Below are 19,537 nucleotides of genomic sequence, written 5' to 3'. Positions count from 1 at the left end.
CTCACTCTTATTAGAACAGAGGTGAAATCTCTGTGGATCATTTCTGTAATGATATCAGGCCTACAAATAACAACTCAAGACTGTCAGTTGCAAAAACATGCAAATTTGTGTGACCTAGCCCTACCATCCTGAATGATTACCCTGAACGATAAATAAGCCAATCAGGAGCTACTGGCACATTCCCTCTGCTTATTAAGAGTCTGTTTATCCATATACTGTACTTTGGGTTTGTCCACTCTTCATGTTATCTGTCTATAACAGAGAAAATGTTCTGTACTTGGAACTTTTTTGGAAGAGATGTTGTCTCGTTAAATGCAGCCTTACTTTTCAGGCATTGCTCTCCAAAGAAAACATCCCTCCAGCTGCCTGTTTCTTTTCTTTTCTGCCCCTCAAGGTGTATGCAAATGAGTTCAGGGGTGATCCAGGTTACTACAGCATTTCTCCAAGTGCTGAATGTACTCTGTGTCTGGACGGGGGCCAGCTGTGTTTGTGTGTGTCTGTTTGGTCGGAGCTGAAAGGCCGAGCAGGGGTGCCATGGTGCTGGGGTCTCGACCGGCCTTGATTTATTTAATCCTTTTACAATGAGGGGGCCTGTAAACCCATCCATTGAGCGCTAAGCTTTGTCCTGCAACAGTAAGAATCTCTGTCTGCCTCTCCATGGAGACTGAAAGAGCACATTCCTGCAGGGAGCCGCACGGATCTGGAAAAATATGTGTGCTCTGCCGAGATCTACCACTCACCACTTCACCACATAACCTTTCCCAGTGAAACCATGGAAATTGTTAACATGCCCCAGTCAAAATCAAGAGGAAAGAAGCTAGGCGTTACTAGCCTTTTGTCAGTGCACTTGTATCGTTTGTCAGGGGAGCCGGAGATAAGAGATCACTCTTCTTGACAGTTGAAATAAACTCTTTATTTAGACAAAGAGTTGTGAGCTGTGGATAAAAAATGAGCGACAGCCGTCTTTCCTCCGCAGACAGCCAAACAGTTTCTGGCCCAGATGTAGACCCCCCTTCCTCCTCCTCTGTTCCCCTCCTGAGCGCAGGCCTTCGTCATGTCTGGGGACCAGTGATTTGGGCAGCTGTGAGCACACATGAGCCAAGACAGCTGGTTATGTGAGTGAGACAGGAAGTGAAATGAGGAGAGAATGTGCGGGACAGAGTAAGATTTGTCTTCAGATCATTTCCTGGTGCTGAGAAACTTTATGAGATCCCTTGTGTTGCTGCGTCGCTTCAATAGGAGACTGTTGTTGTTGTTGTTCTTGTTGTTGTTGTTGTTGTTGTTGTGGTTGTGGGGCACACCTTTGTTTTGAGGCTCTTAAACTGAGGCGCAAAGATAACTTTTTTTTAATTGGACTGAAAGTGCAAAGTTTCCCATTTAATTTCTGGAGTTACGTTACACAGGCTCATATTGCATCATTGTTGTGCACTGTTGCATTCTTTAAACAACTAATTTGACACAGTGTTATAGCCCAGCTTCAAAGCTAGCAGGCGTTTAAGCAGCAGGTAGGGATTCAGATTTATGGCCATGTTTGAGTTACCAACAGCCTGACGTTCTGCCCCTGTACATCAAGCTTTTCATGCAACAGTTAAATACACTTCCTCGCTCTCTTCACACCCCCAGTTTGAATTAGACCATTCAGATCCATGCAAAACAGCAGCTGCAGTTAATCCCACACAAAGCTTGTATCCTGTTATACACGGCATGACATCAGGGCTGTGTTTCCAGCATAGGTGTTTTATCAGCACAGTGCTAACAGTTCTCAGACCTACAGAAACATTTCACCAGCGATAATGATGAGCATGATTTAAATGAAGAGAGTGAAGGGGCTTGCAGTCGTCTTAGGCAGCCAAACAGTCACCATATGATGGTGGTTTCATGTCCAAATAAAGTGTTCACATCCTTTACTTGGACTTATAATCTCAAAGATATCCAGTCAAATTTATGCAGAATAAGTTAACACAATCTAGATTCAGATTACAGCTCACTGATGAAAGCCTGCAGCGTGTGCGGTTATGTTTCAGATATTTGTTGCTTTTAAGCATCAAAGCGTGGAGTTTGTCATGCTGTTCTAGTTGTACATCCCTTTGAGATGAATCTGTGATTCTGTGCTTTGCCTCTCCAACATGTCCTCTTTTATTTGTACTTTTTAGAACCCTTGATCTTTGTGGCTTTTTAAACCCTTTTCATAACAAGTGACATTTTTATGTTTTATGCATCTGTAAGGCAAGAGAAAGTAAGTTTATTCATAGCAGTTTTAAGTGCTTGTCAGAGTTAAAACACATCGACTCAGTCTGCATAAAGGAGTCCAGCTCATTTCACCTCTGCCTGTTAACAGTGCTCTTGTGTCCGTTTCAGGCTGTTCATGAGGGTCTAGAAATAATGACAGTTAACGGGCTAAGATGTGAGAACTGCCTGAGGATCCCTTCAGGGCAAGACAAGACCTAAACGCAGAGCGGAGGGGTCCTGCTTACCATGTCAGAATTAAAATTTGCATAACTGCCAGCTCACTAAACATCACCATAAGTGGGAAAGTGTTTGTCTTTTCTCACTCAGAAACTTGGTTTCGATTTCCATCACCTTTAGTCCACACTTCACAGCATCTTTGGGCAAGACACTGAACCCTGAATTTCTTCCAGGAAACCACCACGTCACCTGAATGTGACATGGAGTGTAAAAGCACTTTGAGTAGTGTCAAGACTAGATAGGACTATACATAGTATACACAGTCCATTAACCATTTCAAAATATAAGATAAGTAACACTGTCAGGTTAGTTGAAGTGAGACATCTGAAGCTTAAGAATGTCTGAACTTTGTCTTTTCACTTCTCATAATAGCTTTAGTGTTTGAAGTGGATGTCAACATTTCAACAGACAGCAGCATATGGACCGCTTCAGTCGGCAGACACAGGGAACAGTCATCCCTTGTATCTGTTGATGTATTATCTAATAATCATTAATGCAGAGATTAAAGAAATGACTATGATCTGTTAGGTCCTTTTAGCGTCTGAAAAAGTCACAGAGCTCAGAGGAGAATACAGCAACATCACTTCCTCCCTTTATGTTTGCTGTTAGTCTGGAATGCTTCACAGCACTGCATGATGACCGATGCTTAGAAAATGAGCACATTCTTTAGAAATTAGAAAAAAAACAACATAATAATGAACTAGTATTATGACAACTAGACGACTTGTGGAGAACCTGAGGAAGAGTACTCAAAAGTTACCTTTACCCCTAAAGTGAGAAAATGTCTGATTTCTTTATTCAAAGATAAACATAGACTGTTTTTGTCTTTGTGTTAAACTTGTGTCATGTTGAAGCGATCACATGTCCAGAAGTCTGACTGGAGTCTTGTGATTCAGGACCAACAACAAATTAGTTAGACTTTATTTTAACTCAACGTGTCTGCTCAGGGGGTAAGCTAGTTAAAGAATTAATGAGATAATGCTTTCAGGGGGCTGAGGGGCCCCTCAGAAGGAGAGCTGGTTTTAAGTCGGGAAAAGAACATCCAGCATGCTCAACTTAATCATTGTGAGTGTCAGCCGAGAGGTCAGAGGGTCAGTCAGCAGTGGTCCAGTCTGAGGGTCCTGCTCCCCACCTGACTGTTTGACTGGGTCTAAAAGTGTTATTCAGAGAGCAAGATTTGCCAACCTAAACCTGACTGCAGCCGATGGGAGAAAAGTTCAGGGTGGAAGTAAATTATCATAAAAGGAAGTCATAAAAAATACTCCTTCTGTCATTGTGATCAACGTGTCTATCCACACAATAGCTTTATTAGAGACACTTTGAACTTTGTACACGGGTTTAGAAACAAAATTAGTCTCCTCACTTTTATGACAAATGAATCTATGATTACATGTAAAAACTGTGAATAAAAGCAGGGATGCTGCTTGTTAGGAGATGTGTGTGTTTTGTGTGAAGAAGTGTTTTCCACTGTTTAAACCACCAGCCTGACTCCTGGCTGCCTGACAATCATGCTGTGTTTAAATGCTGTCGGAAATCTTACCATCAAGCACATGTGCAAGTCATTTAAAGTGGAATCAGTTACATTATTTAAGCACATTTTCGTCTCACCTTGTTTATTCTGCAGCACAGGGTAGCTCCTTGCTGTCTTTTATTGCTGTTTTATAGCACTTAAATGCAGCATGGCTTTGCAGCGTTCACAGCTCTGAACCTGCTCAATGAGGTTAAGAAGTTCTGTGCTAAGCTTTAATCAAATAGAATGGTTATATCTGAAATTTAAAAGCAGGGATTGCATTGCTTACAGTATTTATAAGGTAGATCTTGGCAAATGCTGTTAATCCTGCCAGAACATTAATGAATTTTTTTTATTTACAGGGTGATACACGGTTTAGACACTTTGTGATATTTTTGTCAAGGTGTATAGTTGGTGGTGGTGGCAAAAGGTTCCTATCAGAATCAATCTCAAGTGAACAGCACACATTAAGGGAAACTACTGGTTTAGACATCGTAGTTTTATTGCACATGAAACCGTTTACGTTCTTCAAATAAAAATAAAGCATATCTAAAAAGTACTAGTAATTAGTAATATTAAAACACATTTTGTTTGTAATATTCAGAAGTGTTTGACTCCAAACAGCCAAACATAATGTGTATGGTTTTGGAGCATTCAAAAGTACTCAAAGAGTACTGTACTGAAGTAATTTTTTCAGTACCTGTACTTTACTTGAGTATTATTTTTTGGGTGGAACTTATTACTTTTACTCCACTACATTTAGAAGACAATTATTGTACTTTTTACTCCACTACATTTAGAAGACAATTATTGTACTTTTTACTCCACTACATTTATATCAATGCTCCAGTTACTCACTACTTTTGCTTTGAAGTCAGTTCATGAATTTCCTTCTCTTTTCTGAAATCTGATCCCTAAGACAGTAAAATGTGTTTGTGTGGTTCTGTTTGTCTCAGTGGTTTAGACATACCTGTATATCGTGTGTCTCCATGGTTGAACGTGGAGCAAACAAAGAGCAGATTTCACTCAGATCAGGCAGTTCTTTTAGAGGTGGTAATGATGGCTATAAATTTCCACAAGAGCACTAATGTAAATATCTTCAGCCCGTGTTAGAGGTTTTTGAAATGAAGAATGATATGTATAGTTTGAAATGTTCCCCCTGTTTCCCACTCTACCCAAACATACAAACATTCACTGTCCAACCTGAGAAAGCATGTTGAGCTACTTAAAATTTGTTTCATTCCAGATGAACATTTCAAACTAAGTTGTCTGTGCTTGGAGTAACTTAGTTGCTGTTTTTATTCCATGGTATAGTTTGTAGAGATTTCAAGTGATGGTTTCTAGATAAACATGATGTAACAGAATGTACTCCTATGTATTCTTGATTGCACTGGCATATTGTGAAAAAACAACATTTTGAGATTTTTTAAGAAGCAACTTTCACTTGTATTGGAGTAATATTTGACCTGGACTATCCATACTTTGACTTAAGTAATGAAACTGTGTATTTTGTCCACCACTGATGGTAAGCGAAACTGTTACAGACAGTTTTGTGAGAGCGGCATTGTAAACCGGTAATTCCCATTTTCCTGGTGCACTTGAAGGCAGCACGTGTGTGGTTGTTGTAATGGGTTGGAGCCGGGGCTTTGTGTGTGTGTGAGAGTGTGTGTGAGAGAGTGTGAGTGTTTAGTGTGGATACTCGCTGACGGAGCAAAGAGGAAAGTCTGCGGCGCTTCTAGTCGTTTAGTTCAAAGTTTAAACTGTATCTCTGTGGGCTGGTTGAAGCGACCCGGGGGTTTCTTTGTGACTCTCGGAGGTTTTGTCGTTGTTGTGTTCACGTGCTCGGTTAGTAACGGTAGAAGAAACGTTGAACGTAAGGTTACGTTATCGTACTTAGGACTCTCGTGAAATACTGTCATACACACTTGGGCCAAGTCCAGCGTTATGAAGACAAGGTAAGAATTGTCTTTCTTTTGTTGTTTTGAGTTTTATTCATCCATATATTCTCTACAGTATCTCATCATGAGTTTGGTGGTCTTCACTTGGACTCCGTTAACACATGGATCAGGTTTCAATGGAAACGAATCATGTGGAGAGATGGAAGCGGGTTATGGGGAAAATATCTCTCCTTCCTCATATGACTCCATATTTTTCCATTCCTTCTTTATCTCTGCACGTATTTGATAACTTGTGATTCATTCAGCTCTTCCTCAAGTGTTAAAATACCCGCTCTTGCTTCTTCCAGATTACTTTGTGCTCCTAAATATAAAATACAATCTTGAAAATATATGTAATGAAACAAAAAAACTTAGTAGCTTTCTTTCAATGGTCTTTTTTATTGAACAACACTCATCACAAAACACAAAAGCACATACAGAACAAACAGCCACAGTTACAAACGATAAGATCAGTTAGTAAAATAGACACAAAATGAATAAGATAAAATAAAATGATAATAAAAACAAACAGTCAGTTATGCAGTTTAGTTTTTATAAATATAAAAAAGCTATTGATACTTGGCTTGAGTTTTAAACCCCATCAATTTTTGAATGAACATGAATGTATAGATTTTATTTATTTATTCAATTTTCCATCTCTTTATCTATACACTGAACAATATTTACGCTCTACCCCTTGCTCCCATGTCTTGTCCTGTTGTAGGTTATCACGTTTATTTGTTTGTATGTTTGTTTGTTTAGACCATGTTCAGTCAGAGTTGTGTTGCTGTATTATAATTTTGTGTAATAAAAAAATAAAAAAGCTGGGTTGCGTTTAGCACGCCATCACAATTGAGCAGTGAGTAATGAATAAGAAAACCCCCTGCCACCCCTTTCTAAATAATATACTGTAATAAGGACCATTAGTAGTTTTAAAAGTTTTTATTTTTTTTTATTTTGTTATTATACAAATGGCATCTAAACTTTCTTCACAGTCACTCTCAGCTTTAATCTTACCTCCCTTTGTGAAACAGTCTAGCATTAGATCACTGTGATGTGTTTTACAGTTGTGCTATTTAGCAGATGTTAGCTGTGTGTGATGGGTGCGACTAAAGATCGGTATGGTGATACATCGACCAGCCGATCTACATTACAATTTTAAAATCAGGTGCTGTCAATAGATTTCCTTGACTTGTCTTGTCACTTCTTCATGAATCATGCACTTTACCTTTAAGGGAATTTTCTCTTCTTTAGTTTATGAAATAATTTGATATCACAGTCTTGCACATGATCGCATTATTGTGATGTTACCGTTAATGTTGGCATCAGTAAGTTCCCCTGCGATTCCAGCTCCTTGTGTTTAATATACATGTAGTAATAATGCATTTGGTTCCTATTACACCACACACTTTGGCTGTCTTCTTCAAACAGAGCTCACTGTCACTCATTTAACACACATACACACTGCTCTGTTGTTTACACAATGAACACCCATCCAGAAACACCAACAGGAGCTGTGTTATGAGGATGTGTTAATGGGTGTAAACACAGTGACTCCCAGTGTAATGTTCTAGTTTTCAGTTTGAAGGTTCGTTGTCTGTCAGGATTTATTGTTGTGAGATGGAATATGTTGGAAGTCTTTTGTGCTTGCTTGATTTCGTGATGAAAGTAAGTGTTTACATCATGGACTGTGTACAAGAAGTGGATGTACACATTGGTTTGAACTGTTTTTTAAACTTTGAGTGAGTCGTTTTTGTCATCATCATTCAAGGTTGGTTTTTGGGAGCCAGAAGCGACCATGTTTGAACAAGAGAGTGGAGTTAAAGAAAAGTGTGGGGAAGGCAAATGCTGAGTCTTCAAAACTATATAATCCATGACAAGCAGCAACCTCTGGTCTCAAAGTATGAAGCCCATGCGGAAGTATTAAAAACTGCAGCTGGCTCCGAAAGTACCGGAAACCACATACACACCAATTCAAAAAAGACGATCTTTACAGCAGAAATAAACATGTTTACAGCCTGGTTCAAAAAACGAGTGTAGCCTGGATAGCTAATTTCTCAATCGGCACACACTGTACGGGGGGTGAATTTTATCATAGCCCGGCAATTTCGAAGATATCAGGATTAGGAGTTTTACCCAAATAAGGACATAACTGACTTGACTGACGGGTGGGAACACTGTAGTGGCTAGGAGACTCAAAGCCCGCCTCTTTACCTCACACTAGCATGACAGCAGTTAGGTTGAGTTCAGCATTTCCAATATGGCTCCTGCCGCAATTGGCTTCAAAACAGTGCTTCAGAAACAGATGGGTGACGTCACGGATACTACGTCCATTATTTATACAGTCTATGGTCTATGCCAATGGCTGATTCATTAGCTAAAGAATTAGACATTTTGCTATTGTGTTTCTCTCATAGTAAATGGTGGTGTTAGCTGACCACAGTACTTTAGTTTTTAAAGGTACGGTGCATGGTTTGTAGCGGCATTAACTAGAACACACTTGATAGAAATGGAATATAAAAATCATGTTTATTTTGTGTTAACTTAGAATGTTATGTTTGACTCTGCTGTAAAGAGTGACAGTCTAATAGGGATTGACTCAGTAATTGCCTCAAGTGGACACTCCAGGAACTGCAGTTTTGGGAGGTTTATTTTCCAACCTAGGTTTCAGGCAACTTCAAGTTTGGAGAACCCACCACAAAAAACACTAAGTCCATCTAGAAGCTTTTAATTACAAGCCAAAGCCTTCTTTCCCATAGCTTGTAAAACTCCAGAAATGGAGGATGTAAACATATCCCACCCATTCATTTATGCTTTTCTATTGAAATAAATAGTCAAGAGGAGAGTTTGAATTTCCCGCCCAGCTGTCTTTCTGGGTGTGTGTGTGTCTGTTGAGTCTGGAGGGAGTTCAGCTGACATAAAGGATTGAGCCGAGCTGAGAGCATTGTGAAGCCCAGAGGAGCAGCGGTCACACCCACTGCTGGTGGTGTATTCATTGAACACTGACACGCAGTGTGTATCAAATATCTCAGCACACAGTCTGCTGGTTGGCTCTACAGCGTCACTGCTCTACTTTAGAAAGCCATGGCACTTTGTTTTGTTGTCCTGCAGTGTAAAACCTTGTGAAAAGTTTCATGCCAGCTGGTTGGAGTGATGCAGCCCATGTTAAGATGCAGCAGGGAAACAGAGGATGATTAGCATTACAGCTTTAATCGTTCCTAAAGAAAGTTTGGCCTCTTTTCCGCCTCTCCCTCAGCTCGTCAAGTCTCAGCTTCTCTCTGAGCTCTCATGAGGAAAAGCCTCGTCATGGTCACAGTCCGTTAAAGGCTGAAACTAAGAGCTGTTCGCCTTCTTCAGTGCTAAAACCTCATTCTCTGTGTTTAGTTTAGTCTTTTCTGGAATTATCTATCCAAATACAAGCTGGGGAAGCTGGCTCTCCTTTACCTGCTTTGAACACCTGGACCCCCAACTCCTCCATCATTATGCTAAATATATACCATTAGAAAGTAGGAGTGACAGAAAATATCCACAGAACTGTTTCTGACAGTGTGCTTCCTGGCGAGTTTTAAAAGATTAAACTGCTGCTTTTCGGTTTGATGGTTCAGCAAGGTTTTTTGGATCAGCCTGAACCAGCGGAGTGCAGAGAGGCAGATCAGTTTTCACTTCTAGAGAAAGAAAAAGTTTAAACAAGCTCCCCCCACCACAACCACCACCCTTCCCTTTTTCTATACGAGCCTCTTGTCTGTCACCTGACCTCTCTTCACCTGTCTGTGTATGGCGTCTCCCTCAAAGGCTGTGGCTGGCTCGTCAAGGTTGTCCCCAATGCATTTAGCAGCTGCTGTGTGAACCAACAACCCTTTAGTCTGTATGTCTCTGTCCCCAGCTTCTCATACCGACCTGGACAGCACTTTATCTAGCTGAAAGAACTGCCATTTAGACTAATTACTAAGTCGTGTACACTGAAGTTTGAACTCTGACTGATCACATAGCCTGCAGGTAAATTGGTTTAAAGAGTGTGGCTAACGCTAGCAGAGCTAGCTCCCCCAGCTTTCGGTCCTCCTTGCAGGTTAACGTCCACGTGTCTGTGCTGGTGGTTACACATTGCTCCAGTTGAGTGGTTTTATGTCAGTTGAGCCAGACACAGCCTGCAAACAACTTTATCCCCATTTTCTCCATCAAAATACTTACAGACCTCCCCACACTACTAGTAGGGATGAGCATTTGAAGCCAAAATGCTATTCGATGATCACTGGCATCTATTCGATGATTATTTGAATAATCCCCACCCCGCACACACACACAGACCTGTCCCGTTGTGTGGCGGTGACGTTAACCAGCAGCAGGACGAGGTGCTGCTAGTAGCGAGCACTGACAGCGTCTGTCTCAATCTTCATGTCTGTGTTTCTGTGACACGGCGTGGCGTGTATGAGCCACGCTCAGTCTCTGGTAATACATGTGTAGTAGTGTGAGATTCAGAAACGGAGAAAATCGCTGACTGTCACCAATGTATTCTTCTTTTGCTATTTAATGCAGCTAGCATTCTTCTTCTTCTGTTACTTAATAAGGTTAGCAAAAAGCTTTAAGACGCTCTATGGCCACCGTCTGGTGGGAATACTGTATTACAACCAGGCATCACAAAACAATGACAAATTGAGAAAATTAAAAAATATTCCCTGTACCTCTTTGATTTTTACTAATTAAACGAATATTTGAAAATTCGAAAATCATTGCCCATCCCTAGCTACTAGATGCTATCTCTCATCTGTGCTTGTTTATATCCAGGTAGTAGATCATTAACATTATGGCAGGCAGGGAGGGAGTGATACTTCTTTGTTTGGTCGACTCAACACACCCATCCCGAGTCATTAGGTAGTGATGTTTTCAGGGATTGTTTTTGTGATTTTTTTCTTGAGGAAACAGATTTAGAATTTTTGATTCTAAAAAGGTGTGAATTAAAGCTTTTTCCAGTTGAATAATGAAGAACAGAAGTCATAAGAATCCCCTTTAAAAACCCTGCTGAGCTCTACACCCGTCTCTCTCGACTCTCTGCCTGATTTTGCAGCAGCTGTTTGAAAAGTTGCACAGCATGCTGCAATGTTGTGACGCTTTATTTCTGTGTAACACATTGAACAGCAGCTGTAAGTGACTGTGACTAACACTCTTAATATTACTCTGTGTTCATGGTCTGACATCAACCTTCAAATTTTAGGCGCCTCATAAAATGCGTAGATTGAATAAAACTGGAGTAAAATTTGATGCTATTTAAATGTTCAAAGAATGATTCAGACATATATTAGATGTATGCTGTTTTATTCATTACTTTGCTTGCTGTGCTGTTATAGAAACATTGATAAGTGACATGAGGATAAAACTTTACGAACATCATTTTGAGGTTGGCTTACTCACATTTTTAGCTGATCTTCTGGTTTGAAAGTTTAAATAGTAAAGCATACCTTCTGGTGTTCATGCAGCTTTGCAGACCTACTCAGATAGATATTTTGAATGTCACAAAAGTGAGTTTAGTGGCGCTCCTGTCAACGCCTGAAAGAGAAAAGAGAGTTATTTCTCTAATTGGGGGAAAAGTTGTGGAGATTGCCAGGTTGTGAAAAAAAGTGCTGGGATTGGTTTAGTTCAGTGCAACTTCCTGGAGTGACTGATACGTTTTGTAAGTGATAGCATATATATGTAATGTAATGACCTTATCCATGCCTAATCCTCAGATTTACTGTCCTTACACAGCTGTGCGTCAGCAGTGAGTGTGTCAGAGACGGTGTCAGTGTTTTCAGAGCCACTGGCCCTCAGGCTGTCGTCTGCTCTGACACTGAGCAGATGGAAGTCCCCTTCAGCTCTCCGTTCAGTGCCATGCCTGTCACTACAGTCCTCTTCCTCACATCTTACAGTCAGGCTGTGCCTCTAAATAAAAGTGACGTGTCAGTGTAAGCTAGCACAGTCTCACAGCCAGCCCCCCTCCTCCCCCTCATGATACTGAAGGCTCATTTTGATGCCTGAACAGCGAGTAAACAAAGCTGTCTCAGCGTTTCTGTGTGCCGGTACAGCAGCTAAGAAGGAATTTGTCCCTGTGGGGTCAATTGTGGCTCCAGTTTCCCCTGAAATGGAACAACGGGTCTTGTTTGATGACTCTGGCTCAGATGCTTGCTGTTTGAGCTACTTCATTAAAACTGCACACAATAGAGACTCAGGACTCAAAAGTTTGTTTTCAACATTATTTATTTACTCCAAGCGCTGAGGAAGTTGGAGAGCTGTCTAGTCAATATGTTTGATAATCTAGACTACAGTGTTTGTGTTTGCAGCATCAGTTCAAACAAACTAGATTTAGAAAACAACAATTACAAGAATAGATTTAATTATTGTTACAAAATTCGGCAATGAGAAAGCCCCGCTCACAGTCTGAGTCGAGTTCCTAATGAGACGAGCAAAGTCTAAGCCTCTATTCCTCTCTACCTGGCGACCCTTCCCCTGCATTGCATACTGTTGCATTGCCAAACTAATGATGGACAGATAAAGAAAGATAAAACTTTAAGCTTTGGAAGGCATGTGGGGGTCAAAACCATGAATGCAAGGTAGACTTTGAACCTCCCCAAATGACAAATCCAAAAGCCACATGTACATGTTCTGCCTGAGGAGGGATGTGTTTGTTTTCCTCTTGTGGAGTTCTGACTTATCACCCTCACTGTAGGCGCTTACATACTGCTGTCTCAAGGCGGGATATGTACACCTCATTTGCGATGTGTAACGTACGGAGGCGTAATGGAGTCATTCCACCTCTAGTCCTTCCCTCAGAGGTGGTAACAGAGGCAGAATGGCGGAAGAAGGTAGTGATGTGTAGCAGAACAGCGCTGTGTGTACATGTATGTCTGAGTGTGTTTGTGGGTGCTGCCGCTGTGTGTTTACAAGCCTTGCCTCTCGCTCTTCCACAACCCCGTAATGAGATGTGTAATAACACACTGGGACACCAATATGACGCCGTTTCAGGGTGCAGTGTGTAAGTCCAAAGACGTAATGTTGACCGACCGAAAATTCACGGAATTTTGCAACCCTAGTACGTACAGTCCGTGATCTTATTCTTGGTTATCACAGCATGCATAGCCCATTGTATTTCCTGAGCTCACAACCTTACCATGAACTTTAAATTGATGGCTTTCATGATATCGTTGATATATTTGAGATACAAGATCCCAAGCAGACAGCATTTCACTGAGCTCATGCCAGAAATATTTAATCTAACTGAAACACTGAGTTAAAACAAGTCGAGCAGAGCAAGTGGTGACAACAGCCGATGCCTGAGCTACGTGTGCCACTCGTGTGTGACAACCACAGAGAGAAAAACCATGTCTACAAATGCAGTTTTTCATGCTCATTGCCCTCGGTTACAATGTCCTCGTGCAGAGGCTTTTCCATCTCTTTAGAGTTTGATTGGTTTTGACTTGTGTCTCTTGAGGGAATTGAATGTTTTGCCAAAGAAGTGAGACATCCATAAGAGCTCAGTTTTCTGTGTTAGTGAAAACAAATTTTCATGTTTTCCCCCCATCAGTTAGTCAAAATAAGACACCTTGGCATTAGTGTGCAGTAGGGATGACCAAAATTACTCGAAACGAATAATAATGTTTTTTTTATCAATTAATCGATAATTGATCGTTAACATTTCCAAAAATTGATCACGGAAAATACTTAAAATGTACATCCCTAGTGTGCAGTAAAAACTTCAAATTGAAAATGATATATGTGTTTTCTCATAGAGTCAACAGATCAAAAGGGATTGTAAAGAATTGGTTTGTATGAAGCTGTTTTGAATAATTCGTCCCTGAATTGGATCGCAGCCTGTATGTGGAGAATTGGATCAGATTGTCTTGTTAAGAAAAGTTACACACTTCTTATGACACTTTTGTTTTCAGAGGGGGATGTCTCTGAAATGAATCAACCCTAAGGAAGAGCTTAGTGAGTGATGACCACTCGGGAGTCGTTTCTAGACGTGCTGAAGACTCGGGATTCACCTGACAGAGAAAAGTCTATCCAGGGTCTTCACTGTAATGATCTGATTCAACATTTATCAGCAGGCAGCTTTACTCCACATCCAAAGAAGTGTCAAACTTGTTTTCAACACTCACCGCCTCTTGACCAACATCACAGAGCTGCCTCCGTAGGAACTAAAAGTATGAAACAAACTCTTTCACACACACACAGTTGTCATTCTCCACAGACTGAGGAAGATGAGCTTCATTTAAAAGAGAAAACCTGATGGAGAATGATCATCACAGTCGCCCCCTGACCAGTTTTTATGAAAACTTTCCTCATGCACTAACTCTGCATGCGTGTGTATTTGTTTGTGTTCTGACAACACAATGAGAAAGTGTTAAATTAATGCAGTTACAAAGTCTCAACCCATCCCCATCAGCTCATTAGTTTTACTCCAGTCTTGATGTTTGAATTTTAAATGTACTCAACGGGCTGTCAATTAGGTCTGCAGCACACAGTCTCCCTCCACAGTGTATATTTAGCATGCAAAACAGACAGCCTCTCATTAATTTCTACCTAATGGTCTGTGGGCCAGAGGACCAGGACTCACATAGAGGGTGATTTAAATGTTAGTATTCATCTCAGCACATGTGTGTGTGCTCCATGATGCATCCTGGTATCATGTCCTCTGTGAGGAAACTGTCTGCCTGAACACTTTGATTCTGACACATTTGAGCTCAGCTTTCTGTACCTCAGCTCGTTTTGTTCCTGCAGATAGACTTCGGTAAGCACTGGCCTATTTTTGCTTTGAAGCAGCATGACAGATTTGAACTGTGTCTGAAAGTCTAGTCATTTACAGGACTGAATTTTAAGCACTTTTCTACTTTAAATTGCAACCTGAGCGTCTGAAGTCCTGAGCTGGTAGAGTAAATATGATGACGAGGTTTTGAAGCACATGAGAGAAGTTGAAGAATAGTGACTGTGAGTACAATCATTAAAAGGAATGTTTCCTGGAATAGAAATAAAAAAGAAAATGCTGATCCAGCACAGCAGTTTTTCCACTTAAGACCTCAAACGGGAGAAGTTGTTGTGGTTTAGTGAAGTTCCAGATGCAGCGGCGGAAATAAACTGAGGAGAGGTCAGGTAGGAGGTAAACTGTAGTGTTTTCAGTGGTAATCTTTGAGTGATTGTGACTAGGCTGTTGTTGTTTTTTAACTGAGACCATGTGCATAACCAGTGGGTGTCCCATGTTGTTGTATCAGAGAGGAGAGCTTTGCTATGGGAGATCAAATGAGATATAACAGGGGGAGTTTGTAAGAAGCAGGTGTGAAGTAGGTTGGATCTAATGACTACTTTGATCATTATCCTTCATGATCTAGAGGAAGTGTGTGTAGTGGTGTGTGTCTACAGAGCGTGTTCTGATCTTCTTACACATGTACTCTTGTTATAGGCATCAGTCATTGTGCAATGGTTTTGTGCTCTCAGGCAGCAGTCTGGACGTCGTGACTGATTAAAAAAATAAAGGGACCAGTGAACATCGTCGTCTCTCTCCTCTGCTCTGTGTCTGTTTGTGACATCATGTGTTATGAGACACTTAAGACTTGAAGAGCGTCTCATTGTTTTTCCAACCTGTGGGTGAGGAGAGTTAGCGGTGTTGGGGGCGTAGCAGAGGGACACATGGCATGCAGGACAAACCAACATAATTTGGGACCTTCCTGCTTGTTTGTGCAGAGGTGTGGATGTTTTCGTCAGTTCTTCAGAGCTTAGCTGCTGTATCACAATCAGAAACACTCAGTCCATAACGATACTCTGCCTCTCTGTGCTGGGACTGACTCTTCAGCTGACTGTGCCGTCATCAGCACAGACACAGTGATGCATCATGATTCCTTGAGATTTAAAAACCTGATATGAGCAGGTTGAAACATTTTTTTTTCTGAGGCTGTGTGCTAAACTGATGGAAGGCATTAAATGAGTCAGCCTGCTTTATTTTGAGACCTACTTAGGTGAATTTAGGAGATGGTTGTTGCCAGGGCGTAAACTTAACTTTTTCCTCATCTGCCATTGGCTAGTGACCTCCAAAAATGTATCGGCCAGAAATATTTTTCACTGGCCAAATAAAAACGAATAGTGACATTACTCTGTTTAGCTGTCAGTTCCTCTTCTTGATCGTCTCCTGCCTTTTTGTTTATCCTTTTTGTTAGACATGTCGCCACATCTTCCTCGAAACGCTCTTCCAGCCGTGCTTCTTAAAGCATAGGGAATGAATAGAACTCCAGTAGCTGACGTCACGCCATTCCCGACGTACCAAATCACAACACAAGTACAGCGCGCGAGGGTCAAAATAGCCTGACAGTCGGCAGAAATGGGCGAAAGTATGAAAACAAAACCTCACATGCAATACAATGTTTTCCATCGGCCACTGGCGGGTGTGTGTTTTTGTTTTACCCGCCATTCAATTTTTTTACCCATCATTGGCGTTTGCCAGGGTGTTAATTTTACGCCCTGGTTGTAGTGCCTCAAAGAAAGAGGATGTTACAGTAATGGGGCTCTATTGTGGATGACATTTACATAAAAACTTGGCCCAACTGTGGTGCGGGCCAGAACATTACAAATGGATCCACAGAGGTTTAAAGAGACTGAAAAACATAAGGTGAGACACAAGGAGAGGAGGTTGTGTTTGAAGCGATGACAGGAGCTGAGCAATTTCCCCTCCAAGAGAACACAGAGACAAAAACAAGAGTCCACTTTAGGATATTACCTCGGCCTAAGTGGAAAGTTGTGCGGTGCAGTAAAGGTCTGAAAAATAGAGAGAAAGAGTATACTTCAAGTTCACCCAGGTAAGATCCTAAAATGATCAGAATAAGGGTGATCCTATTCTTCCTTTTCTTCTTTCACTTTAATATTGAAACCATCAAACATACTTAAGAGATGTGAATTAGATTTTCCACCCTGCAGTCATTTCTGCAGAAACTGAGTATTTTCTAAATCTGCCCCGATACTGTGACATTTGAGAGCTCAGAGGAAAACTTTGATTTAAACTGTGGAGGTGTGATGTATTATATTCTGTTATTTCTGATCCTTACCCTTGAAGTCAGTCTTCACTAGAAGAAAAAAATGATGCCTTTATCAGACTCGATCAAGTGGAAAAACACTCAAGCTGCTGTCATCTCTCCAGCTGACAGTGTGTGATTTCAGAGGAGATTTTTCGGAACAAACTAGGAGTCGGAGCTGGTCTCATTGTTCCCTCATCCTAAAAAATGCAGATATTTTGATTCGGTTGATAGCCTTTCCACATCTCTGAGAAGCAGAGCGAACGACTGGTTTGTAGTTTAAGAAGCTTATGAGACCTCTCTTTCCCAGACAGAGTATCTGATTAATGCCGTTTGGGGTTTTAAAGTAGGTCTGCTGCTGTTTTTGTCTTGTTGTGAAGGGGAGCTGAGGATACTGGTGTTAGATGTAGAGGATTCCTTTGTAGTTGCCCGGGAGGTGGTATTTAAGAACCAAGCTTTAGCCTCCAGGAAACTACACATGCATAAAAGACGGGTTTGCATTAGAATGAAGCTGAAATACACAAAGGGACAATCCTGAGCAGCTTGTATGAGGTTTTACTCCACTGCACAGTTAGATCTTGTGTGAAATCTGATCCAAAGTCAAACCCACACTTACTGTAGTGAAGCAAACAGCTGTGTAAGAAATCTAACAAGTGTCCTCCCCTCCTTTCCTCCTTTCCTTGTCCCTCAGTGTCTAAGAAGCACGGGAAGCTGATCACCTTCTTGCGCTCCTTCATGAAGTCCCGGCCCACCAAACAGAAGCTGAAGCAGAGAGGCATCCTCCGGGAGAGGGTGTTCGGCTGCGACCTCGGGGAACATCTCCTCAACTCGGGACACGATGGTGAGGAACACACAGACACACCTGAGCAGTAGTGTATCCTTGATGAAGCCTTAAAAAGCAGCCTACATCTTGATTTATTGCAGGAAAAGGGAGCTAAAGTACTTTGTTACCCAGCTGTGTTAAGTACTTGTTTGTGGTTGGTCCATACCCCATAACAACAGTAGTAAATTCTCAACTGCAAAAGTGACGCCTGGGACAACCTGAACACACGTTTTATCAAATCAGTCTCCTGAAAGGAGTCCAAGACATTTCACCTCTGCCTGTTTAAACTGTGGTAAAACCATTATTTCTATCTCAGGCTGGTCTTGAGAATCAGGAAATGACTTCTGAGTCCTGCTCACCCTGTCTGAATTCAAATTAGCTCACTTTACACTATCCCTTACTTTTCAGCCGTTGTTGTGTCTCATATTTGACCTGTAAGATTAATATTTATCAGAGCTTTTTAGAAGCATCAGCTTTCTACCGGTTATTCAATCATGAACAGTAAACAACCTTCTTAGTTTAAAAGTCACTTTAGTGTCAGCTCTCAAGTAAGAAAGACACGCAGACTTTAAACACTGTAGGATCATTTAGTTAGTTAAGCTTTCAGACTTATTTTAATAATGGAAATGTGATTTCTTCACAACTAAAAAGCAGCTCAGGTTCATGGGAATACTTTGGACTCGAGCAGCTGTCAGACTCAGATTCTTCTCTGGTTACCAGGACTTAACCTTAGACTGTATAAATAATGGACGTAATATTCATGACGTCACCCATCTGTTCCTGAGCGCTGTTTTGAAGCCAGTCATTGGTGGGTGCCATATTGGAAATGCTGAACTCAACCTAACTGCTGGTGAGCTAGTGTGAGGTGAAGAGGCGGGCTTTGAGCCTCCTCGCCAACAGCTACAGTGTTCCTGCCTGTCAATCAAGTCAGTCAAGTCCTTAAATGGGCAAAAATCTTAATCTTAATATCTTCTGAACCATCGTGTTAGAAAAAATCCCACCCCTATAGTGTTTGCTGATAGAGAAATTAGCTCTTCAGACTGAAGCCATTTTTGAATCGAGCTGTAAACATGTTTATTTCTGCTGTAAAGAACATCTTTTTTGAGGGTGTGTATGTGGTTTCCGGTGTTTCTGCAGTCAGCCCCAAGCTGACACTCGATGAACTGCAGTTAATAACACTTTCACATGGGCTTCATGTTTTGAGACCGGAGGTTGCCGCTTGGACTTTACTCAAGACTTCACTCATGGTTTGGTGACTGGACTACAGCAGTATTTTATTGCAAATAAAAACTAACAATAACATTGACAGCACACAGCTGCATAAAACAATTGAAACAAATGTGTAAGGAGGGTCGTACTTCACATTGAAATGAGGGAGAAACCAAAAGACATCTCCCACAGAGCTTTGTCAGACGCTACTCCCAACACAAAAGCGAGAGGTAGAGGGAGGGGGCTGACTTTTTATTGATTTCAGATAGAGATCTTATAAACTGAGGGATGGGGAAAATGCTAAAAAGGTTGGCAGAATTATAGATGTACTGTTAAGGTGGAGTCTTCTTCCCTAGCTAGTAGCTTACAATCAACAAAAGAAACACACAGCACACTCTGTATGTTAACAGCAGCACTGTCAGCTCTGTTCTTGTAATTAAGATGTTTGCTGAGCTGCATTAATCTGCTGCAGATATATTGATTTCTGAAGCAGTGCCGGCTCTGTCAGCAGATCTGATGTGACATAAGGAGAGGATAATGGTTTCCTGATTATCATGTACCATCAGCT

At 41.2% G+C, this 19,537-nt stretch overlaps 1 protein-coding gene across 3 annotated transcripts in view; it reads left to right on the top strand.

Annotated features, from left to right (window-relative positions):
• Positions 1-19,537, top strand: part of arhgap32b (Rho GTPase activating protein 32b) — a 181,558-nt gene that overhangs the window by 146,224 nt on the left and 15,797 nt on the right. For 2 of the 3 annotated variants that reach the window (XM_034683589.1, XM_034683588.1), the window contains exon 14: positions 17,629-17,778. In XM_034683589.1, the coding sequence (XP_034539480.1) occupies positions 17,629-17,778 (150 nt within the window). Of the gene's footprint in view, positions 1-5,601; positions 5,932-17,628; positions 17,779-19,537 lie in introns of those variants that run through there. The other variant, XM_034683590.1, reaches the window with a different exon arrangement.

Source organism: Notolabrus celidotus, chromosome 5, assembly GCF_009762535.1.
Source record: "Notolabrus celidotus isolate fNotCel1 chromosome 5, fNotCel1.pri, whole genome shotgun sequence".
In the NCBI taxonomy this organism is placed as follows: Eukaryota; Metazoa; Chordata; class Actinopteri; order Labriformes; family Labridae; genus Notolabrus; species Notolabrus celidotus.
Note: the sequence above shows the minus strand (reverse complement) of the source record. Positions and strands in the feature narration are given on the sequence as shown.